The 25808-nt window shown below is 37.4% G+C and overlaps 1 protein-coding gene and 1 long non-coding RNA gene across 2 annotated transcripts in view; one reads left to right on the top strand and one right to left on the bottom strand.

Moving 5' to 3' along the window:
• LOC114456042 (uncharacterized) overlaps positions 1-25808 on the bottom strand; it is a 332361-nt gene that overhangs the window by 139505 nt on the left and 167048 nt on the right. Inside the window, exon 2 of the long non-coding RNA XR_003672779.1 lies at positions 4095-4103. This is a non-coding gene — a long non-coding RNA (uncharacterized LOC114456042). The remainder of the gene's footprint in view (positions 1-4094; positions 4104-25808) is intronic.
• Positions 1-25808, top strand: part of eipr1 (EARP complex and GARP complex interacting protein 1) — a 78764-nt gene that overhangs the window by 32165 nt on the left and 20791 nt on the right. Inside the window, exons 5-6 of the mRNA XM_028437511.1 lie at positions 1903-2002; positions 12307-12443. Of these exons, the coding sequence (XP_028293312.1) occupies positions 1903-2002; positions 12307-12443 (237 nt within the window). The remainder of the gene's footprint in view (positions 1-1902; positions 2003-12306; positions 12444-25808) is intronic.

Genomic DNA, 25808 nt, shown 5'->3' with positions numbered 1-25808 from the left:
GTCTAATTGCTAAACTTTCTAAATAAATGGCATTTAGTAACCGTCGAATGGTAGCACCATTACTGACAAATCCATAGTACATGACTGCCTCTGCATCACATTTTACCTATTTCACCTTCCTTAGCTTAGTTTAGACTCAGAATCAACCCAACATTAACATATAGCAGCTTTCCCAAGCCAGTTATATCCTTCTCACTGTACGGTCTGACTAAGCTACCATATTGCTTTCAAGTCAACAGACTTTGACATAAAAGCTGAGTTTTCTCACTTGCGTTGAACTCGTTTCCTTTTACAATACAGTTGTTGTAATGTCTCTCTTTAGCTGTTAAAACTGAGTGCTACACTAGAGAATTCTGAAAAACAGTTAGAGCACGGGTGTATGCAGTCTGGTTCGGTCCCTGAGGTCGGCTTTCACGCTTTAAGCAAAACGAAAGGTGAGTCATAGCTCCAAAAAGCATGCAGTAAAGAATCAATAGTGGGCAGACAGGAGTACGCTGGGAGAATTCAAAGCTATGCATGCTGTAAAAGCTGTGAGTCTTTGCTGTTGTATTCTATTGTGGCAGAACTAGATTGACAGTATCGAGCCACTAAATTTCCCAATAACCTCTTAGTGATGATTGAACATGGCTGTTTGCTGTTATTTTAAAGAACACTCAGACTTTTGTTTGCACACCTTAATTGTGGACAAACGTAACTCGCACACTTTTTGGTGCTTTAGTCAAGTTGCCAAACTGCAACAACTCAAAAACTTTCTTCAACACAATTTTGCAGTCAAACTAAATCTTGTTCTTGGCGAGAGTCTAGTTACATTTACGCCTATGACCTGATGTTAAAGGTTGCAATGCTTTGTTAAGGGGCAAAATTGGAGACAGTCGTTAAGATTTAACCACCAAAACAACAGTTTTTCTTGGGTTTACCCAAGTTTCCTGCAACCTAATTAGTTATTAAGTCAAATTACTTGAATGTTTATCTTAAAAAATGTGAAAATAACTTTGAAACTGTGGACAGGGAACCAACCATGCCGGACAACTATTCACTCTGGCAATTTCAAGACTGCAAATATACAAAGTTATTTTTTTTTTTTTTAAGGTTAGAGGAAATCGGAATACCCTGAGAAAACTGCAAGAACATGCAAACTCCACACAGAAAGGCCCAATTTTCAGCCCCAGTGCATGAATGCAAAACCTTCTTTTTGTGTGACAGAAGAGTTAACAACACACTACTGTACTGATTTTTTAAATTTTTATCTTGCAGAATTTTCAAATCCATAAGTTGAAGTTTTATTATGTTTAAACTAGAGCTTGGTGATATATTGAAATTCAAGATATATCAAGTTTTCTGTTTTGGCGATACAGAAAATCGCCTATATCCTAGGTTCCCAAAGTGGGGTACGCAAATCGTCATAGTGGTATCCTTAATTGATTAAGCAAATCAAATGTTTGTTAATAAATGTACTTGTGTGGCATTTTGCGTCATCAAATTTAACCCTGAATTGTCTTTCTTATTTGAATAAAAAATGATTAAGATTTATATCATTTTGAGAAAAAATATCGAGATATGAGTTTCGGTTCATATCGCCCAGCCCTACTTTAAATATGATTATCTGAAAGGAAATTTTCCGCCTGGGTCATTTCACTGGTACTTTATGCATTTCTACCAATGTAGTTCCTCATTAGGGGAAAAGAAGATTATTCAGCATTACTTGTTTTAGTGGCTTTCTACATACAAACCACATCATCTCACATAATTCTCCAATGTTGTGTATTTAGCCAAAGTGAAATAATTGTTGCCTTTATTTTCGTGTGTGCGTGTGCGTGCGTGTGTGTTGGCCCAATGTGTGTGTGCATTCTAATTGACCGTGACGGTGATTTGTGCTTTCTTTGTGTCACCGTGTATTTCCAGCGTGCTGTGGGAGCCTATGGGGGACGGAAAGCGAGTTATTTCATTGGCTGATAACCATGCACTACTGTGGGACTTGCAGGAGAGCTTCACACAGGCCAAAGTAAGACACACACACACACACACACACACACACACGCACACACACACGGATGCCATATCACACAGTACTTGGCTCATTATTTGATAACAACCAAATTGTCTTGGTGTTATCGTGCACACACATACAATCTCTGTGACAAATGCAGTGTCCGATTTTCCTCTTGTACTTTGCGCGCACGCACACACAGTGTTTCTATCAGTGCTGTACTGTGACTACTTTACTCCTTTTCTGATCAAGTCCCTCCCACTGGTGTTGTAAATGTTTTTTTTTAATAAGTAAGATTATTTCTGCTCAGTTCCCTGAAGTGTTTCTGCACATTCTATATGTTCTATATAATTGTGTTCAAAGGAACATAATTACTACACTTCACATCATTCTCAAATTGCACAGGGTGTGCAGATGAGTAATATTTTACAATGTTACAAGGTTTTAAATAATTATTACAGCAATTGAGTTTTTTTTACTCGCCTATTGGACATGATGTTGGTCATTTTCTCCAGATCTTGGTTTTGTTAGTTAGTTTAGTTAATTCAGTTTATTTTAAACTGTCAATAGGGTTATATTATTGTTAGAATAAGGTTTACGTTGCAAAGTCAGTCCATTTAAAGAATTGGGATCCTTCAGTATGTCAAACATACTTGCAATTATTTAAAAATTCTAATTCATAACTGATTCACCTGATTGAGTGCAAAAATTTAATGAAGCAGATTCTACAAGTTGTTCTTTTTTTAGTTTGAAAGAGATGGAATTACATCTTTGATCGTGATTCGGGTGACCATATTTTGAATTCCAAAATAAAGGACATTCATCCATCTTGGACTTAAGTCTCTTGCTCTTTTCCTTGCCTGTGACAATTTCATCTCAGTAAAGTAGCATATTTAATCAATCATGTGTGGGTAAAATTAATGTAATTATACCATGTTGACTGTCATAATACCATGTTGGCTGTAAAATGCAACTCCTTAGCTTTCAGAAACTGGTGGAATTTCTCAGCTCGAGCAAATATCAGCAGGTATGGATCTTTTAAATGAACGTGTTCCCGAGATGCGTTCAGGGTCCCTGAGTTTGTACAATTTGAACGGACGGACTTGACAAGATGTGAAAAGAGGACTTGTCTAGGTAAATCTGGGCATACAGTCACACTACTCATGATTTTAGTAGACACATTTTTAATAGAAACTTTCTACCCCCCAATTTTTTGTAAAATATAAAATACAAACGCAAGCTATGTTTTAACCTCAATACCAGTACATAAAACCCATTTATGTGTGTAAATGGGTTTTAATCTGGAATATACGCAATTAAGTTCTCTCATACTGTATATTGGTCAGAGGTTTGTTTGAGAGGGCTGAAATGGGTCTTACATCAAAGCTGTTGAATTTTTTAATTCATACATACAGTATTATATATGTAAATATACAATATTGTCAACATGTAGGAATGTAACAACTTGTAACAAAAGCTTTTTGTCACTAGATTGTACTTTTTTTTTTCCTTGATGCAGAATGAAGAGGCTGTTTACTCTCCGACCTTCTGGGTCGCTCCTGAAAATGCATATATATGTATAAAAATACCAGCGTGTGCATCAGGTGCACGTACATGTTTGGAAAGGGTAAACCAGTATCACAGTACGCTGCTTGTGTGTGTGTGCTCATCTATTAGATGAGATAATTGATGAAGAATCATAATGAGTTGCATGTAAATCATGCCGTCATTGAAGGATTCACATAAAGGGCAGCCAAGTCACATGGCTAATTGCCTGATGGATAGTAGCATGCGTGTGCATGCGCGCGTGTGTAATTGCATTTGATGATTTTGTTTTTTAACCCTTGTCCAGTTGTAGTTATATGCAAATAGCTTCTTTAAACTCTTTGATTATCAATGTGTCACTGTGACTTTGATTTGATGCTGTTGTTTATAACGTAAGTTGACTTGACTGATCTTGGGTTGAAGATTCTCGTTTTGTGCCTGTTTATTTATTGAAAGTATATTAGGACTATGCTGTCAACTAATTTAGATAGTAATCATTTTTTTTTACGCTGACTGGGACCAGTGTTAATATCTGCATTGCTTTATTGAGTGTTAGTTTTACATTTTATAACTAATTTGTATAGGCATGAATTTGATGCATTCATTAGCTGACTCTCATAGTCTATCTTAATAGATTTGAACTTTGAACCAAACCTTACTGATATAACTGATATTTTGAGTATTAGTATTGAGATTGTTTTAAATATAATTAAAATATTTTACAATAAGTTAGCTGTATGAATGTCCACATATTTGTGTTTAAAATGGAATACTTCATCTAATTCTTTCACAAAGAAAACTGACTAACCAATAGTCAATCTTTGAATATGTTTTCTATTAATGGCATCATGACATTTTTGTTCTTAGTGGGTTTTTTTTTTAAGATGTGTTGACAAATGTGGTGGTCCGTCGTTATTTTAGGACTAATGAGTGAATGCTTTTATTTCGGTTTAAAAAAGCAAAATTAAAAACGCGTTTTTACAACAATTTATCAAAAGGCAACCGAAAAAGGAATTGGCTGAAGCCCCAAGGCTTATTTTAGCCTATCCTGTACCTGTACATGCTCAAATAGTTGACTGAATTTTTTTCTTTGGCATTTTTATCTTATTTTACTCTTCTTCCTTCTTGATCCTGGAAAGTTACTGACTCTTCTGATTGTATTGCACATTTAGAGGTTTCCATATTTTCAAATCGATCCGATTCACAACGGCTCGATTCAATTGACGATTAAATTAGATTTTTTATTCTGTCAAGGATATTTCAGTCACAGCACCAATTTTACTTGAATATGGAAGACAGTAACTCTATCTTGGTGCTGTATTAGAAATTGAGCCCACAGCACTTAAAAACACACAGTATTAAATGATTGACTTTAGGATTTCATAAGTCGATATCGAGTCATTAATTGACAAATCGATTCAAAATTAATAATAGATATATTTAACCCAGCCCTTATCTTTATGTGTGCATATATAATGCTACGGACAACAGCTATTAATGAAATAGACAAAAAACCCGTGCAGATGAGAATCTGTGTAATTTTGGTCTGGATGGAGCTTCAGAATCCACTGTTATTTAAATTAGTAAATGTTTAATATGAAGGTTGGTTAAGAAGTTTACAACTCAATAAGATAGCATTAATTTTTCAGTGTGTGAGCGCCAAAATGCATGGCAGCAGAGATGTGGGTCACTGCACCACTGAGCCTTTGTGTTTTTGCCTTTATTGCCACTTTGAGACCTTTTTACATCCAAGTGCTGAACTTACTGAGACAATGGTCCTCAATGGAGAAAAACAATGTCTTAATAAGGTGCAGCGCCATTTCTGAGGTACTGTGAAACAAATTGGTTAAGTCTGAACAAAGATGTGACCAGGATCAGCCCTTTAGGATTCACTTATCTCTGCAATTTTAACTTATTTTTGTTTTTGCTTTGGGGCTTTCATATTTTAAAATTTTTGACATCAAGACTATTAAAACTCATCACTTTATTTTATTGATTAAGAGTCACAAATCTATGTTAAGTTTAGGACTGAGATGAGATTACATTTAGCATGATGGTTTGGTTTAGTTTACATTGTGTCTTGAAAGAGTTGCTAAACCCTGCTTTTTGCTGACCAGCCACTAGGGGGGAAATTCAAAAAATGCCTTGATTATGGGAATTACCGCTGCCTGCTCAACTACTACACACAATACACAGCTCACAAACATAAACACACAGCCCCACAGACATTATATCACTCACAAACAGTCCCTGCTCTACTCCCGCCATAAGCCTCAGAACACCACGGCCTCACACACACAGCAGTGAGAAGTACATGCACGTTTGCGCACACGCAGAGACAGACGGGGATACACACACTGTGTGTCTGTACGCGCACACACACAGCTTGATAAACCCTCTGATTAGACCAGAATCTGCTCTTTATAGAAGCACAGAGTTAAAAACATCACCACATGAACAAAAGGAGCATTCGACTTCCGCATTAAAACTGTCAATCAATGCTCACAGTAACAGTTGGTGACGCGAGATGGTCACCAGAATCCATCTCAGCCAATAGCAAGATTCAATTGTCATAGCCAGCATTCAACCCTTAGTGGCCAGTAACTCTCACATTTTACAACTAAATATGCAAAATTTAAATACCTTTTCTAAATGTTAAAAGTTGGACTTATATCAATCAATTTTATGACTTAATACCCAAATACATATGTATTCAACAGAAAAAAGTTGGTTTGGGGTTCAGCTACTCTTTGCGATTAATGTATTTACAAGTGTCGGAGGGTGTTAAAACCCCAGTCCAAGTGGACCATCAAGGTGTTTCTGGCATGTTGTTGTTGGTCCAATTCTCTGACACAGCCACTGGATAGCACGGCGGATAAATCCTGCACTGACGGAGAGGGAAAGGGTAGATTTTAATGCACAAGGTAGAAATGTAATAATAGAGGGACAGAAGCATTGGCTGATTGTGGTGGTCAAAAAAGATGATGATGAGGAGTTAGGACCAGCAATTGCAGATGGGAACAGACAGACAGTGTTTGATGAAGAGAGAGACAAAAAATTAAAAAGGGAATCGGTCCTTGGCAGCTGAGACAAATTCCTCCAATGCTGACGGGAATGCTAATCCCCCCCTCCCTCCTCCTCTTGTCCCACTCTTCTCTCTCCTGTTCCCTCTGTCTGTCAGGAGGCTGATGTGTTCATCTTAAGCCAAGTCCAGTTGCAGCATGGATGTGTCGCACACTCAAGGGTCCTAGATTAACAAATGTGTGTGCGTGCATGCATAAAGCAGGAATGTGTGCTTAAATGGACCGTCGTGTGTTTTTTGGAGGGAGATTAGTGTGTTTTAGCGTGAGTCTCCATGAATGGCTCATCAATTAGAATCGCTGGTGGAATTGAGCAAGCACTTCTCCTCTAGCTCACAGCACACCCACACATTTTATCCTGCACATCTGCTGCAACACACACACAACCTCACAAACAAACAGACACACACTCTTTTCTGGAGAGTGGAACAAACAGAGATGTATGCTGCTTTGACAGATAGTGCTACACTGGTGGCGCCTGCGTCCTCAATAAATGTGTCTTCTTGTGTTGAGTGCTCTGCCTTGTTAGGACCCCTAATTTAGTTAGTGCTGTAATGAAGCTGGGAACAGGGGATCCACGAAGTTCAGGGTTTTGTGTTGCACAGCTGGAGAAGCAGCAACAGCGCTGACGTCCTCCACCTGTTTTTGCTCACAGAGAAATTCAGAGAACTGCATTAGTTCCTTAAAAAGTAACTAAGCCTCTAATATTTTGGCCATCTCGGGTGGAATTTCAAAAAAATGTCTTGATTATGGGCGGGGCTTCTGGAGTAGTTAAGACACACCCAGCCTTCACTGTAAAATCTCCAAATAACGATATATGCTATGCTAACTACTTACTTAACACTCACTATACCTCTCTATTCACAATTCTCTCAATCCAGCCTACTCGTTTACAGGTGCCAGTTTTTATAGCTGGGGCGGGGCCAACAGTGCTAATTCTTCAAGAAGCCACCAAAACGTCACAAATCACCATTCTCCACCAGTAGCAAAATTCAATTGTAATAGCAGATTTTCAACCCAGAGAGGGCAGTCATTTTTACAATTTTACAAGAAAATATGTCAAAAATAAATATCAATCAGTAATACAGTAGTCTCTCGCCATATCGCGGCTCACCTTTCGCAGCCTCTGTGTTTCATGGATTTTTTTACAGTGCATTTTTGGAAGCATTTTTTACAGCGTAAGAACGTGCATTGTGTTCTGTGTCCTGATTGGCTGATGCTGCATTCACCCAATAGCGACACATTCAAATCTGTGAGTTTCACTGCCTGCTGAAGCGAGGAGCTGCGCTCCTTTTTCTCCTCTCATAAACATAAACCACCAGTGAAAAACGCTGGTGTGATTAGCGGCTAATGCTATGCTAGCTCAGTGCTACAGAGAGAGCTTTTACCTGCTACTACCACCTCCTCGCTGATTCTCCTCCACGCCAAAATCCTTCCTAGTCCGATCCCGTTTATAAAGGCCGTGTCATACAGCTCCAGATGGTCACACACAGCTACTACTCCATGGTTGAATGGGTGAACAGACCGGTGTCCGTGTTGACGACCTGACGTCATCATCAACAAAGACTCTGAATGCGTTCGGCATCAATGTCTGATTGCTAGCAACTTGCTAGTGACTCTGAAGTGCTGTATGTTTGAAAACAGGTTTATGTTTTAAAATCTACGAAGGTTGCTTAAACGAGATAAATGTTAATTCCTGTCTGAGAAACGTGTATAAAGTGTGTGATGAGGGGTTTTACAGCCTTAAAACATGTATAATAATAGTAAAAAATAAAGCTGACTACTTTGTGGATTTTGCCTATTGCGGGTTATTTTTAGAATGTAACCCCCGCGATAAACGAGGGACTACTGTACTACTTTATACACAAACACCTTTTTTTTCAGCAGAAAAAAAGTGGTTTTAGGGTTAATGTTGCTCTTTTGCATATAATGTGCAGGTTAGTAAAAAGATAGTTTGTTAATAATGGAAAGCTTAATTTGGTTTAAAACAATGTCCATCTGTAAGTAAACCAATTATTAAGTTCCCCAGAGCAGGCTCTTTTAGTTCATCCTTGGTGTAAATTAATCAGAATCAGAAGAACCGTTTTTTTATCCCCGAGGGGTAATTAGAAAGGCAAAGAGTGGCATATGAAAAAAAAAACAGCAATAACTAGAGCAATCGGAGAGCGCAGACCTCCGCCAAGTACAGCACGAGTACCGGGCGGGACATACACACAATGCACTTCCCCACCACTCCTATTTTCCTATTTTTTGGTATTTTCTCATTTTTGGTAGTCCAGAACATTACCAAAATGTAATCACATCCCATTATCAACATTTCCTGAAAATTTCATCTAAATCCGTTCATAACCTTTCAAGTTATCTTGCTAACAGACAGACAGACAGACATAACCTTCCGCTCTGCACTTTGCACTTTGCGGTGGTAATAATAATAATAATAATAATAATGATCTTTTAGAGTTTGTCTAATGCTTGTGCCTGCAAACATTCATCATCCCTTAATGTGAATTTTATCTTGCGGTGATGCTTGTGGCAGGCCAAGCAACAAGTATGAGGGCACTGAGAAGAGTTATCAATAAGGGCAGGATATATTTTATTTCTCATATCAGGTCTACATGCACTTGTAAGTTATAATTTGTAAGGAAACACATTTGGCCACAATAAAATATACCATATCATCTCTACTTTGAAGATGATGCTAAGCTTTGTTGTTGTTGTGTTTTCTAATTTTATTTTTTGTTTGTTATTGTTGATTTAAAGATTTGTGCAGGTGTGCGGTGAACCTGCAGTACCCCAATGACCACCAGGGTCCCTCGGTTATTGGGAGATTAAATAGCTACCAGTAAAAGAATTTTACTGTATTTATAGATGAAAATAGTGGGGACATTATGCATTCATTACTTGTTTAAATTCATCTAATTCTAGTGTCAAGATCCCACTTTTTAATATTATTTAGACTCAAGATGTACACAGATTTCCACATCAAGGGCTCTTTGAATACCTTAGTTCACCTTTTGTTTTTTTCTTTGTTTTTTACTCGTCCTTTGTCACTGCAATCCAACTCCTTTCCATCGACTCCCTATCTTTCTTTCAGTCTTTCTTCCTTGATGTTCCTCTTCTTTTAATCCTCTGTATTTCGATCCCAGTCCTCCCTCCCTCCCACCCGCTGCCTTGTCCCTCCTCATCCTCCCTTGCTGAAATAATGAGAGTGCACCATGGAGCTGTGTGGTGATGGGGCGATCGATGAGCCTTGCTTCAACAGCCAGAGATTGAGAGCAAGAGAGAGAGAAGGGAGGAAGAGAAAGATAAGAATAAAAAGCTGCAGATAGTGGGAGAACGGAGAAAACCCAAGCACTGTGTTGCTGCTTCTTAGAACTGTTGAATGCATTGTAGTTTAAGCACAAGATCATCATTTCCAAAGCAAGCCCGTTGATTTAATTGGATTCTGGTAATAAAGTAACTCCAGTGTGTGTGTGATTGACTTTGATTAATTTAATCTTTATTCTTACTTTGTGAAATGAACCTGTTTGATTAATACACCAGGACAAGCTTTTTGTGTGGAAAGTGTCACATGTGATAATTTCCCTTGACTATTTCTCAGCTAAAGGCAATGGCAAGGTTCATCCTGAGGAAATCAAAGAGGCAGCTCCGTCAGCAGAAGGACGATTTATTCAACTGATACACAAAAGCCGCAATGATTACAAACCAAGGCGTTAGTCACTTAGGTCAGGTTTTGTAAGTGTTAATGAGCTAAGGCACACTTTATTTATTACCTTATCTATTATTACCATTAAACTGATATTAGTCTTGTTGTGCTACCTACTGCCACCTATTGGCACAAATACTGAACATTTGGCAACATTCTACATCAGAAAGTAGCAGAAATAATTACATTACGATCATGTTTGGACAAAGTAAAATTAGGCAATTTCTCATGGCTTTTCTCATGATCTTTCACAGCACACTAGACTATGGCATGGTGGCTGAAAATCACTGACTTTGGGGAACAACCCAGGTGGCCGCCAAGGGCGTCATCTGCTATAGGGGTGCCAAATGGCACTCCCCCAAAAAATATAAATTTAAAAAGGTATAATAAACGTAAAACACACCCTTTACAATCACTGTATATGTTTTCTAATAATTTGATGAAACCGTAGATGCCTTTGCTGCTATAAGTCCAGATTTGTGAAGTTTTTAACATCATTGGAGATGTTTGTGATCGTTTAAGATTGCCTGCTCTTTATTTGCTGCTTACAAGCAATCTTCTGCCCATATTTATTCTATTTTATTGAATTTTCTTAATTTACCTCCCTCATTGCATTGCACATTGTGTTCTTTGGTTTTAAAATGTGTGTTACTGAGTAGTTGAACCAAACAGGAAAGTAGAAATTTCCTTGCACTGATACTTTTATTTTACCTTTTGCACTGTTTTTCATTGCTTTTGGATTTTGCACCAATGTTGTTGTTGTTGTTCCCTCAGGACATTTGCACTATACCTTTAAGTGTTATATTGTATTATAGTGTATTATTCACATTTTTAAAAAAGGTTGGTTTTTTCAGTTGGTTTTTTTTCAATGTTTTTTTTTCTATATATATATATATATATATATATATATATATATATATATATATATATATATATATATATATATATATATATATATATATAGAAAATTGCATATATTGTTTTTTTTTTTTTTTTTTTTAAGTAATTTTAAGGAAGGCCTCAAAGAGTGAGGCTGACCACATGTTTCAAAGACAGTGCAGTCAGTCATAACACTGTCAGAAAATGCCTTTTGGCCAATTGCCAAATAATGAATCAGGTACCAAATTACAGGCACTCACACCCACACAGCTTCTGGTCCAGAAGTCACCAATAGACAGGAGGTGAGGATACTCCTTAAGGCATGTGTAGAAAAAACAGGAAATGGTGTGATACCTGTCATCATGTGTCACCTATAAATTACAGTCTATGTTTATCATGGAAAGTGCTGTCATGGTGTAGCAGTGTTGGTGTGCTGAGAATGCCATCGAAACCATGAAGCTTGTGCGACACATCATAGAAAATGCACATTAGATGGATAAGATGTTGAGTTGTTGGATGGATTGGTTATAGCGAGGTCATAAAAGCTGAACATGTAACTTTCTAGACAACAAGCTCATCCATGACAATATACTATTTAAATGAAGTCTGCCAATTAATGCGAAAGCATATTTTTTAAGGTAAGCTAATGAACTAAGCACTGTAATTGTGATAATACCCAACGCGTCGGTAAAACAGAGGGCACAAAGCATCTAGAATATCAGATCCCAGATTACCACGACAAGAGCTCCAGTGGTAAATAAGGATTACAAATAGCCGGAAGAAAGAATTACCTTTTACTGACTGTCTGGAAAAGCGATTACTGACATTTACTTCTATCCTAACTACCATGTGATGTAACACAGTCACAGATTCATTTGAACTACTTCTTGTTAAACCTTCTTAAACATTTTTGGGGGTTTCACTGGTATTTTAATTATGACCCTTAATTCAACTTCATTCAGACAATGATGAAAAAACAGTCGTTGGCTGCCAATTGTGGCTCAAAGTGATGCGTTAATGCTGATTGTATGCAGAACCCATCACGGATACTTAGGTGTAATTTACATTTCTAATTAGAGATACTAATGAGAACTGTTCCATCCCTGTAGGTGTCCAGCACTGCCACCCTTGAAGGTAAAGGTCAGCTGAAGTTCACCTCAGGCAAGTGGAGCCCACACCACAACTCCAGCCAGTTCGCCACAGCCAATGAAACAGCTATACGGGCCTGGGATCTTCGTACTATGAGGTAAAATCCATACATTTAACAAATTAACAGTTAAAACAACTTCTGTTGAATCTGGATTGCTTTTTCCAAAGGGAAAAGAAACACTTTTGTTTTTAGCTAATCACTGATTGCTTCTCTACTTTGACAAAGTTTGAATTCCCCAATTAAATATAGCCACACATCTGTATGATTATTACTGGTTATGTTGTAGTATTTCACTGTTTGGTGAAATTGATGTTTCTCTAATTTAAAGTTTTGTTTAAGTAGAGAATTTTCTTTCTACAAGAAGGCCCTTTAGATTGAAACTTCTTTTTCAGACCTGATCAGGAGGCAGAACTGGTGCAATGGGAATTTAAAAGCATTATGCCATAAAACAAACTCAACACAACATTACAATACATTTATTGCTAAGAGAAACAGGTGCTCAAAAATACTGTTACTTGACTGATTTTGTACTCAAGTACAGGTAAATAGTAGCTCAATTAAATTGTACTCAAAGTAAAAGTTACAAGTTACTTTCACCCCCCACGTTTATTTTTGGTAATTAATCTCGCCTTGGTTCCCATGCAGACAGTAACGCATGTATAAACTTAAAAAGGAAGAGATTAAATCTTGCACAATTGGATCTTCCACAAATAAAAGGTTTGTCTTTAAAAAAAAAGTACAATTATTTTCTAAATAAAATAACACCAATGAATTCAATTCACAATAAATAAAAAAATTCTCAGGCTCTAAGTTTAGCTAAATTTATGAACTTAAATAACCGGCATTCAATGCGGTTTTGACGCAGTGCGTTATATTTAATCTGATTGGTCGGCTATTATGTGACGTATTTGACTGTTGTCTGGTCATTTCATTTTTTGTAGTTTTACAATGTCTGATCATTTTAAAACAAAACATAATTATTTACTCAGTAACGGTTGAGTGTAGCAATGTAACAAATACTAGTACAAGTAAAATGACTGATTTAGAAATATACTCAAAATGTATCCATAAAAGAAACTCAATTACAGCAACGTGAGTACTTGTAATCCAATACTTTCACCTCTGGGTGATCATGTTTGTTAATTTGTGATTTAACAGAGTATTAATTCATTCAAAGGAGATGGGTCTGGATGTGCTTTCAGGTTCATAAAGTTACATATGAGAAAGCAGCTCTGCTGAATTCTGTATATATCCTGTGGACCTAATACACTCCCAAAAACCTTAAAATTTTCTGTCTGATTAATACCTGCTTGTTTTATGTTTATTAATTATACTAGTGCAGTGTCTGGAGGAAATATGTATTGTTATTGAAAAGTGGCAGGTTAAGTTTTCAGCCACGGTTTTAGCCGCACGGAGCCTCGAGTGGAGTGCAGCGTTGCTGGCCAGTCGAGTGGTCCGTTGGTTGTCGGTTTCTGCCGCACAGAGTTTTGACTGGAGTGCTGCATTACTGGCCCAGCAGGGATCTCGTGCTTCAGCTGACTCAGCATCACGTGCACGGCGCATTGCCTGATGTTTTTGTTCTCTCTTTGTACGATTGGCTTTCAGCATGTTAACATCCACAGGTAGGTGAAGACAATTTTATGAAATAATTCATTAACGGAATCATTGTAGTTCAAACAAATGTGATGTTGCACACCTTTGAACCAAGCAGCAGCCATGTTGAAAGTCTCAGGTCAATCTGAGTCTGATTCACAGATATATTTGAGGAACAGACACACAGATTCCTTGCTTTATAGAAAGATAAGATAGTAGTGTGTAGCTCTACTTTGTATTTTAAAATCAGAACCAGGAAGATCAAGATGGAAAATGTCTTGTTCCAGGGAATCCTTGGCCAATAGTACTTAGCCACTTACAGACAAATATTCACATCCATTTCATCATATTGGATTCATGGCATTTAAAGGATTCCTTTTTTATTGTTTCCTATTAAACCTTTCAAAATATTCTGTTCCGTACATTTAGCAACCCTCATCACTGTTTCCTAGTTCAGTTTGGGACAATGTGGGACAGTGTACACATCAGTGGCCTGCAGTAAATAAGGGCTGTCATGTTTCACCTTAACACAAGTTCACAACTGTAAAGGAAGTACTCTAAGAATGGCCGTTGAGTAGATAAATGTATGTCAGCCTGAGCATCTACGTGTGGCGAGGGCCGACCAACACACTCTCCATGCTGTATAGTTCAGGGTGGTGAGTCAAAGGCTTGCAGTTTGTGATAAACAGGAGTGACATATGATAAGCAGAGTCAAACGTATCCTAAGGCTTACAATGCCATATTAAGAATAAAACACACATTTTCTGCCTCGTATCCCTCACTGAAAGGTGATGATATAACCTGTAGGAGGTCACAAAGTGTGAGCTGATTGGTGTTCAAAATAAACTGAACTCTCTGCAGGCATCAGTGATGATTTCATATTCAGCTCAAAGATGCCACTTTTGTCCTGAGGGGATTCTATCAATAAAGGTCCTTGATGTTGATTAAAGCATAAGCAGCAGTAAATGGTTTCATTACCGTGGGTCTCGAACAAGGTAGGAACTCGTCTTGTGTCAAATATTAAATCGAGTTAAAGATTTTGGAAGTTATAGAGCAAGTCTACTTCGTTAAGGCCATAAATGCAATGAGTGTTTGATGTAATGTTCTTCTGAAGCTTTTATTTGAACCATTGTTTCTCAAATGGGGGTATGTGTACCCCTTGGGGTATGCGATGGCACTACAGGGGGGTACTTGAGAGAGTGAGAGAGAGAAATGAACAAATTAAAGTGTTAAAAATATGAGGTTTTATAATGTTTATTTTTTTTTAGTTAAAAATTATAATCATACTGAATATTACCAGCAACTCACAAAATGACACAAAAAACACACACAAAATGATGATAGAAATTACCTTTTGACCCAGAGAAGGAGGGCGACATTTGTCCCAGAAGCTGTTGTCCTCCTGAACAATATAGGGTTACTACAAGATGGTTAAGATAAGATATGTTATTGTCACTGTACAGTTACAATGCAATGCTGTTAAATCAATCAAATACAATAGACTTATCTAATGGTGCAACTGATACAATGGTGAAACTTACACAGTGGTGAGACTCATAAGACTATAATCACCCTTTACATCTATTCAGAGTTAAAACTTGTTTATATATGTATACATACTTTATTTTATTCATCGTCCTTTTTTTAATATGCATAAGCATTTGACACTTCATCATTCATTTGCATCTTGTTATTCAGTTTATCTCACATCCTTGTCTTTCTGCGTGTGTATTATTTTTATTATTATTAATATTACCAATCCTGTCTTCATTTCCATTTAGTTTTCATTATTATTATTATTACCATTGTTAATAATATTACCATTATTATTATTACCAGTGCTGTTTTCATTTCCATTATTAAATATTTTCTTTCTTTACATTTCGCTCTTTGTCTTCTAATTGCCCTACGGTGGATGATGAAAGTTTTTTTTCTGATTCTGATTAGAGCATGAACTGAAAATACATAGGTCAGTCTTGGTCCCACATCAGGGATGACATGACCAGAAATAATAGAAACTATATTTACAAAATGAGATTATCGCTCATTCATTCCATCATTATGCTCTGTAGTTGTTTTTTCACAGAATTGTGAGGAAAATGTTGTCGTCATACAAAGGGGGGGACTTGGATTCAAATGTAAGAGAAAGGGGGTACTTGAGCCAAACGAGTTTGAGAATCACTGATTTAAACGATCTGTGCTGCAGACTAAATACATACTGTGCTGTGTGCTGTCGCCTCCTTTAAGGTTATCAAAGTGCATGTTTTCTCTTCGTCTTCTTACCTGACGTGGAGCAAGTGTAGTACCACACATTAGCCTTGTAACTGTAGGCTATTAGCAGCGTACCTTCCATCTGCTGTGTGTGTGTGTGTGTGTGTGTGTGTGTGTGTGCGTGTGTGTGTGTGAATTGCATCACAGTTAGTGTTTTGGTTTGTGTTTCTTCAGTAAGGTCAGTGTTGTGTGTATGTGTGGGCTGTGCTGCAGGAATAATAATCGCCCCACTATTGATCGCCACGATAACGGCAAAGTGCCGAGGAGATTGAGAGGGGCGCCGCGTGAGAGAGGGTTGGGGCGGGGAGACGGGGCTCGCATTTACAAGGGGCGTAAACGCAAAGCCAGATAAGATAGTTGAATCATTGATGACACTCCACGTCAACCCCATAACAAATTAAAGAGTTCCCAAATGCCCCATTTTAGTCGTTCTCCTCCCGCTGTGTTGTGTGGAAAGAAGCAACAGGGTGGATTTAGCCGTCGGCACAAAAGAAAAGGAGGGGGCATTTGGTACACAGACTCAAATAAATAGTCTGATTTAAGGTTTTTATACCTTAAATCCTTGGTTCCCAAAGTGTGGTACGTGTACCCTCAGGGGTACGCAAATTGTCATAGGGGTTGCCTGAATAATAATAAAAAATTGGAAACTAGAATATACTGTAAATAGAAGAGCAGTCAGAACGTGGTCTAGTGCAGTGTTTCTCAAATGGGGGGCACGACAGGGGGTACTTTAGAGAAAGAGAGAATTAACAAATAAATTGTCAGTGTTGGTCCCACGGCATGAGATGAATGGAAATGATACAAACTATAGAAATAAATCTATTCAGGAGCCACTAAATCAGTGTTTTTCAACCCTGGGATCGAGACCCCATATGGGGTCGCCTGAAATTTTTTGAAAAATTCAAATAGATTTTTTAAATGTTTAAATTATTATTCCTTTTCACAATCTAAAACAACTATTTTTAGACTTTCACTTTGTGAAATAAACATCTAGTTTAACTGAAATGCAGTAAAAAATAAATAAATAAAAATGAATTGTCTTTGGGGTCACCAGAAATTCTTTATCAAAATGGGGTCACGACTAAATACTACATATGGTTTCTTTTTTCTTACTTATCAAATGAGATTCTTTAAAATGTGTGTGTTATAACTCGTTCATTCCATCATTGTGCTTTATAGTTAAACAGTTTTTTTTTTAGTGGTTATTGTCACTGGTTCGACTCTCACCTGGGCCATCACAGTGGGTTGTTGAGCAAGTCCCTTAAACCAACAGCTCCCCGGACGCCTTCAGTTGGCAGCCCACTGCTACCCCTCAGTAAAAATGGGTAAAATGCAGAGAAATAATTTAACTACAGTGATTAATTAAAGATACGTCATCATTAGAAGTTTGGGAACCACTGCCTTAAATCTACATATTAATGCTTTGATTTTACATGGATTTGTATCTCTTGTTACAACCTATGCTATTATTATTATTACTGTTTTCACTTCATCCATCTCCTATACTTTGTGCCAACTCTGATTCACCTAACATATGTTTTTGGATTGTGGGAGGAAATTGCAGTACACAGAAAAAAAACAAAAAAAACAAACATGTATAACGGGAGAACATGTAAACTCCACACAAAGGTCAATGAAAGGTTAGATATAATTGATTGTGCTTACAATAAAATGAATTATTAACTTCAAACTCATTCCTTATGTTTTTTTTTTTTTTTTAAATCAGAATCAGAATCAGAAAAGGCTTTATTAAACCCTGAGGGGTATTTAGAACGGCAAAAAAACAACACTAATAATAATTATAGAAAAAAGGAGCAAGACTACACAAAGAAAATGTGCAAATGAAAGATAAGGTGCAAAAATATTGAACATGATTAAAATGATAATAATGAATGTGAATAAATAAAAGTATATATACATATGTAAACAGATTTTTGGTGGTGGGAAAAAAATCAATTGAATCATCCGAGTCTTTGCCTTGTTATGCTACACCATACTGTGAAGCACAGTGTTATACCTTTAAAGGTGTAAAGGTTACCTCGCCATAATGTTTAATGTATTTATCACTTCTATTAAGAAGACACTTACCTGTGGCTGTCACCATGGCAGCACAACACAGAAGTTTGCACAAACATTATGAACGTGAGGATAAATATGGATAAGTGAAATTGCTCATATGTTATAACTTGCAACCACTTCCATCTCACTGAGTAGACCTTTTATCAACTTTAAACAGCCTGAGTCACTGCTTGGTTTCTATGGTTTCTTGCTATTGATCCATAGCAGCAATACTAGTAGTTTCCTTCACTTGAGGTTTTAGTCAAGCAGTAGTGTGTGTGTGTGCGCATGTTACCGGTGTGTGTCTCCTTTGCCTTTCTGTGGAAAAGTAACAAGAGGAATGCTTGCAAAGTGAATGACTGAGTCATGTTTATGTCTGTCTGCTCTGTGACAGGTGACTTTGTGCTCGGCCATGTGTGCTCTCTGCTCCTGGTGCCGTTCCCCAGTACATGCATAGGTTCGTGGTGTGATTTTGTGTGTCTTTGTCCAGTTGGTATGGCAGCTGTGTGGTGGCAGCCTGTCAGCGCGCTCCGTCGCCTCTGGTGACCTCTGAGGTGTCTCGTCACACCTACAGGATCTAAGAGAAGGCGTTCTTGAACACCACAGACACACTCCGTTGCTCTCCCTGCTCTTCTTTTTTTCCCCTTCTCCTTCTCCCTCTACTCACCACACCCCACAGTCATGAAGCTTGTCACCCTTCCTGCCAGCACAAAACACAGCCTCACTCACTACAAAAACCAACAGGGATTCAGTGTGGAAGCGTTTGCTTCGTTTCTTTATCAAACACCCTGGAGAAGAGTCTCTACAGGACCCTTTTTCCCAAATACACGACTTAGATAACACAAAACACCACTGCTTATAAAACATACATGGATCCTGTCCTGCTTTGTCCTGATGTAATATGCAGCATTATGGAAAGTAGAGAGTGCTTTGCTCTAATGCCGGGGACAGAGAGCGGCATTTAGCACAAAATTCCTGCACATTTATTCTTCCTCTCTTTGTTCGTCTCGTCTTGTCTTTTGCATTATTCAGAGTAACCACTGTTACATATGGCTGCTGTAATTCTAAGTTGAGCTCTGGTGCATTAGTGATTTTATTTATTTATTTTTTAATGTTTAATTTCATTACTGCACTTGCATGGCCAGCACAATAAGCACTAAATTAATTTAAATCTCAAATTGTGAACAATGTTGTTATAACAAATATGTAGACATGACAAAGCAAAATAAGCTGCTTGTTAGGAATCCGTGTACCTATCGTTCTTTGGTTATTCTGTTTTAAAACCAAATCAAAATAACAAATAAACAGTGTGGTTATTTTGTTTCACTGATTTAAAACTGATTTTTTTTTTTTTTTTTACTTGATCCGTTTGTGTGATATTTTGATATTTTCGGGGAAATTAGAGTGACAATTGTTTTTTTACATATTTTTTTTAGATAAGGGTGTGTATGAGTTAAGCATGGATATAAGGGTGTATACAACCCTCTTTAATTTTTCCCAAGTTTGATTCTCAAACTAGGGTACCAGGGACCATAGGGTTTTCAATAAGGGAAAAATGTAAAAGCAATCTCAATATATATTAGGAATGTAATGATTCACTCAACTCCCGATAAGATTGGATTCACGATCCTGGGTTCACGATACGATTCTCTCACGATTTATTTTACAAATTGGGACTGTAGTCAATTTTCAGAAAATCGATATCAACCGTGATACCTATGAATCAATTTTTATCTGCCTTACGATTAATCGTTACATCTCTAATATATATATATATATTACTTCATTTGAAGAAAAAAATAAATTTTTATGTCAATTTGTTTGATTCAGGCTTGAATTATCTCTTATTATTAAATCCCTAAGGAATCTAAGACATACATCACGCAAAATACTTACCATTATTTATAAGACGTTCTTTGCCACAAAACAAGTAAGAAAAACAACTCAAAAACACGACCTTAAATAATATGTAGCTATATACACAATAATTAAAAAATGCTCTTATTTCATGTCGGTTGACTTTTCCATGGATTTTATGTGTTTTATGGACAAAGTGGTATTTGTATGGATGGTAAACATCTGCACATCCAAAGATACATAATTGAATCTAATATTTGTATGGCTTTATTTTATTACTGGAAATTGAGTTCCTTTTGGAATAAAAATGTTTCTTAGTACTTTGACGTCATTACTAACAAGCTTTTTTTTTTTTTTTTAACACTCTACCTAAATTAAAAAGGCTGAAATGCTGAGTTGCTATGAGATATTGTTTCATGTTACATTGTGCAAGATAATTGTGTTCTTCAAAGAATAAAGCATCATATGAAACATTTCGGTCCAAACAGCCAGGAGAGTGGTAATGCAAAGGTTGTTGATGCATGGATCTTTTTTCTGAAGATTTAAACTTGGTCGGATTTCCTATCAAAACAAACCCGTCAATTTGATCAGGAAATTTAAACTCAAATGTTTGTAATGTTAAAATGTCTTTATAGTATTGTAAGCAGACGTAAACACAAGCAGAAGACTATCACTGGAGATGTACTTACATCTCCTTTAAAGTCCCTCTTGAGCCCTTAGTCCATATTAAGGACACACACACACACACACACACACACACGCAGCTGTGTAATAGCTTCCAGGCTTGCAGCCATGCTATGCCCTGCTAGGTGCATACTGAAAATCAGTGCTGCCTTGCAGTGAAGCATACATCCCCTCCTTCCTGGTATCAATGTGTGCATGACTAAGCACAATGTGAAAATGTGGGGAGAACAAAAGAGGGCAAAATGATTGATAGTTAGGATCTCTGCACCTTTAAAGACCAGGTTAAATACCAACTGTTGGTTTAAAAAAAAAAAAAACAAGATTAAGACGTCAATGTCTTCGTTCAGGGTTGGGGTCAGTTACATTTTTAAATTACACTTTTATTTTGACATACATTTCTGTTTAATTATGGTTTTCTTTTTTTAAAATTATTATTCATTTTGTTTACTCACAGGAGTTGAAGAAAAACCAATAGTTTCTGAAAAGAAATTCATAAATTATTTCTTAAAAAAAAAAAGAATAACAATTAACTGTGCAAAACACAGAATTTGAAAAAATAAAATAAAAAAATGGAATTTCGGAAAAAAATAAAATGCCCTATGTAAGTCCTGTTAATGTTGGCCAGTTATTTCACCCTACGGTGAAAGTGCAGTGACGCTGAATCCTGACTAATTAGAATTGTCATAATTGTAATTATTATCAATTACGCAATTACAATTATAATTGACCCCAACCCTGCACAGTGTTCACCATTAGTGTTTGCAGTTACCCCAGTAAACCTTCCCTCAAAAGCCAGCTTCATCACATCTTATGAGCCACATTGTTCAGCAAAAGAAATAGTTGCCCATTAGAAATGTCCTATTTTTAATTAATATATGCAGCATTATGCTCAGAGAGAGTCCGCTCCTTCTGAAATAGTAATGCTCCATAATGCTTGATTTGAGGGTGACCTCCTGAACCCTGCTACTGTCGCATCGATCATTTGTAACCTTCTACTGTGCTCCAGGTCGCTCTTCCCCTTCACAAGACATGATCCAAGCACCGTCCTGTCGCTCTGGCATTGACGCGGTCACGACCTGCTGCAGGCGCTGAAACAAAGATTAGAGAATCCAGAGAAAAGGGTTGGATTTTCAGTCATTGGGAGATCTCTTGATCTTTTTGTACAATTGAATTAATATTAAAGCTTTGAATTTCATTCTTTGACAATACAATGGGTTAGCCTTTGTTGTTTAACCATGGCACACATTGAAAAAAATGCTCTTGAAATGTAAAGGTTTTGCACAGGGCACAGCAGTAATCACTGGATCAGGCTGATAATTCCTCACGTCTTTGTTGTAATGTGAACTCCCACATTATAAAATCACCAGCCTTTTTTTGGAAGATCATGAAAGATGATCTGATCCTAATAAAAAGTGGAAGTGATGAGGATGTATCTTCTCTTGTCTTTGTAATTTTTAAGCACTTAATTATTTAAAGCAATACGTTATTCTTACATCAACTTTTCCAGCCCCTTCAGTGATTACCTCGATCCCTCCCATCATTGAGGCTGATTGATGTGACAATTCCTCACTTTTTATGCATTGGCTGACTCCTCCCCCTCTCTTCCATCTCCAGCTCTCCCTCTCTCCCCTCCCTCCTTCCATCTACCTCTCTGTCAGCGCTATCTCAAAGCTGAACCTTAATTTTGATCAGTGATTAAATGATTGCTCTCCCCTTTTGATTTTTCTTCTCTCCCCCTCCCTTACCTCAGCAGTTGTCATAGAAACTGAGTATGTGTACGAGGGTGTGTACGTGTGCATACATGTGAGAAAGTTGTGTGTGACTGTGAGCGCCTGTGCTCCTGTCGATCCCCTCAACAGAGAGATTTATCACCCCAGCGAAGCCAAAGTAGTGTATGTGTGTGCGGGTGTGTGTTTGTGTTTGTGACGGACTTTTGGGCTTCCCCTGTCTACCTTTGTATCCTTACTCACACACTTTAATAGAATTTTTTTCCCCTGTATTTACACAAGTGTGTTTTTCCCAGTTTTATGTTTCCGTCTGCTGGAGCCTAACAGTGTGTGTAATAGGCCCCCTGTCCCCTCATCAGCCCCCATCACTGCGCCTCACACTCCCAGGATTCACTGGCTGGATGACTTTAGATTGAGTGTGTTTGGTGGCTTAATGGCGACCACAAGTCTAATCCTCTGGCTCTCATATGAACGCAGCCACAAACACATAAAGTCCCTGGCTCTTCTCTGCCAACCCCCGGATGAGGGAGAACCATCCCGGGTAACTTTGTGTGTGTGTGCGCGCCTGGAAGGATGGGTGGGGATTGCTTATAGACACCATCAAGGGGTAAAAGCGAAACTAACCCAATTTCCTGCTCCATTTCCCGTTTTCGCACGGGGGGCACGTCCCATTCCACAGTGGGCTGAGTTGAACGCCAGCTTCCCAGCTGCCTCCGGGTCATGCCTTTTACCTCAGACTCACACTCAGGAAAAAAGACAGCAGTTTTTATTTGTAATTTTGAACCAGGGCACATTATAAATTGACGACAATGCCTGTTTGGAGTGAAATCAGAAATTCATTTAACGTTCTCGGCTTCTCATTGAAAAAGATTTTTTTGTGTTCGCTCTGATCAGCAATTCAACATTTAAGAAATTGTAACTGTAGCAATGTTTTACATCTAAGGTTTCGACCATTATCTATCTGTGTGAGTGGTAGTGTTGTTGCAAGGGATATAAAGATTAATTGTGAGGCAGTTAAATATTGATTCAAAGGTGTCACGGTTCATATCGACACTCTGAAATTGAATTGCAAATATATATAATTATATATATATATATATATATATTTTTTTTTTTTTTTTTTTTAATACAGCAAAGGGCGCTATCGATTTAGAATTTGAAATTTAGGACACACCACCATGTTTTAAATCAAAAGTGTGGAAGCATTTTTGTTTCCCCAAGACAAAATGAAAGAAGTGAGAAAGAAAGAACAATCCAAGGTAAGAGGGGCACAGAGGGGAAAGGGAGAAACAAGAGAGAGAGAATGAAAGCCATCATTTGTTTATTTATATTGTGTCTTTGATATGGGATTTGTTTTAAAGTCAAATTGTTAAGGCACAAAATACATTTTCAGTTGCACTTTTAAAAAAAAAAACCGAACTATTATGCAGTTTTGCATAGTTTACTGTAGAATTTAAACTTTTAAAATTTTAACTGCCAGAATTTAAATGAATAGGCTTCTTCTTTATTTAATTCAGGATTTATTTTTAATTAAATTGCATGGTTTTGCATAGTTTATCAAGGGATTATTTTGACATTTAAAAAGATAAAAGAAAATAGTACAGTATTTTTCTTTTTTCGAAGCAAAGAAAAATGAATATTTGTTTCCAGTTTCTTTAATGCGCCCGTCAAGGATTCCTTTTTCCAGAAAGTTTGCTTTGTTTGACCCAGTTTGTACATGCAACCAGAGTCTGGAACAGCATAAAGAAGCAGACTCTAATCTGGATGAAAAAGGGGGATCTGGTAGCGGTTGGAATCAAACTTAGGTTTGCTTTCACCTTGAGATAATCTGGAACTTGCTCGTCGGGCCAGAAAACAGCCGATCATTTCCACGGCGTCACTGACTCGCTACACCTTTGCTTGTTCACTCTACTGCTTTTTGCTGCTGAAAATCACGCAAGATTACATTGCAAGAGCAACTTAATCTCGTAGCCATGTGATTGAAGATGCTTCTGTCTTGACGTTTCACCAGGTAAAATGACCACCAGTTAAACTAATACACCAAAAGCCAAACCTGTCTTTGTACCACTAAATTTTCAGATTTGAACGTGTCGTAATTTTCTGAACCACTTGTTCAACACAACACAATAAAAACACACACCAGACAAAGCTCTGCATTCATTTTCAATCGTTTCACCGTAACACACAGCGATAGATTTTGAAAGGAATATCAGAATATCAGAGTTGTTTGTCACACTTCTAGACATTCAATCACCCGTTTTCTGCTAAAAAATAGCATATTGTCCCAAAACATGCATATGAGGGTCCAGTTTTAAATGAAGAGATTGAGAAAATAAATCAATAAACGGAGCAGATTGATTTTTCCATTTCGGAACGTGAATTCTGTTTTTTCGTCAGTTTTCCGCGATCAGTCGGAGGCCCGAGATCAGCTTTTGTTCCGCCCATCCTAAGTGTCTTGAGGCTTCCAAAAAAGAGCTAAGTGATGCATAACCCAAGGAGAGGTTCAACATATTCATGTGTGTTATGTAAGGAGAAGAAGGGATCCAGATACACTTGTGTCAGGAGACAAGTTGGAAATCTGGACACAAACTCCATGTTTGGCTCCTTAATGAAGTTAAGTTAAGAAATCTCCAGCACAAGCTATTGTGTTGGAGATTAAATTTTTCATGACAAGAATTGTAAATTTTGTCTCAGATAGTTTTGTTTTTTTTTAAGAGGACTCATCAAAGCTGAGCATTGTTTTGTAAAACCACCGTTACGTAGAAAGTTCATTTGGCCCTGGGAGGTTTGCTGACTCATCTTCAGTCATCTTACTGCACTTAGTGCAGCAAGGACACATAATCTTGAAATATAAATACTGTACATTTGTATAGCGTGGCTTTTAAAATGTAATTAGTGGAATCAGTGTTTGTGCATAGGCACACAAGCTATACTCGGATTCCCATGCTTTAATTTGTAATAAATGTGTTTTTTTTATTATTTATATACACTATGCTCAATCAAAGTGCATTTTCTCAGTGGATTTTTTTTTTTTTTTTTCTGAAAATGTCTGTCAAACTTCATATGCAAACAGCAGTTTAATGGTCCAGTGGTGGTAACAGCATGCACAAACACCCTAATGTACACAGTCAAAGTCACATTCAGTCCCTGTGTCGTCTTGACCTGATTGAAGCCCAGCGGTTTGCCCCAGGTCATTCTCTTATTCCTCCTTTATTTTAATGAGATTTTTAATTAGCATGTTAATTGCCTAGCACAATCAGCGGGGTGACTT

This window comes from Gouania willdenowi, chromosome 22 (genome assembly GCF_900634775.1).
Source record: "Gouania willdenowi chromosome 22, fGouWil2.1, whole genome shotgun sequence".
NCBI classification, from domain to species: domain Eukaryota; kingdom Metazoa; phylum Chordata; class Actinopteri; order Blenniiformes; family Gobiesocidae; genus Gouania; species Gouania willdenowi.
The sequence above is the reverse complement of the archived record's forward strand: the minus strand, read 5'-3'. Positions and strand labels throughout refer to the sequence as shown.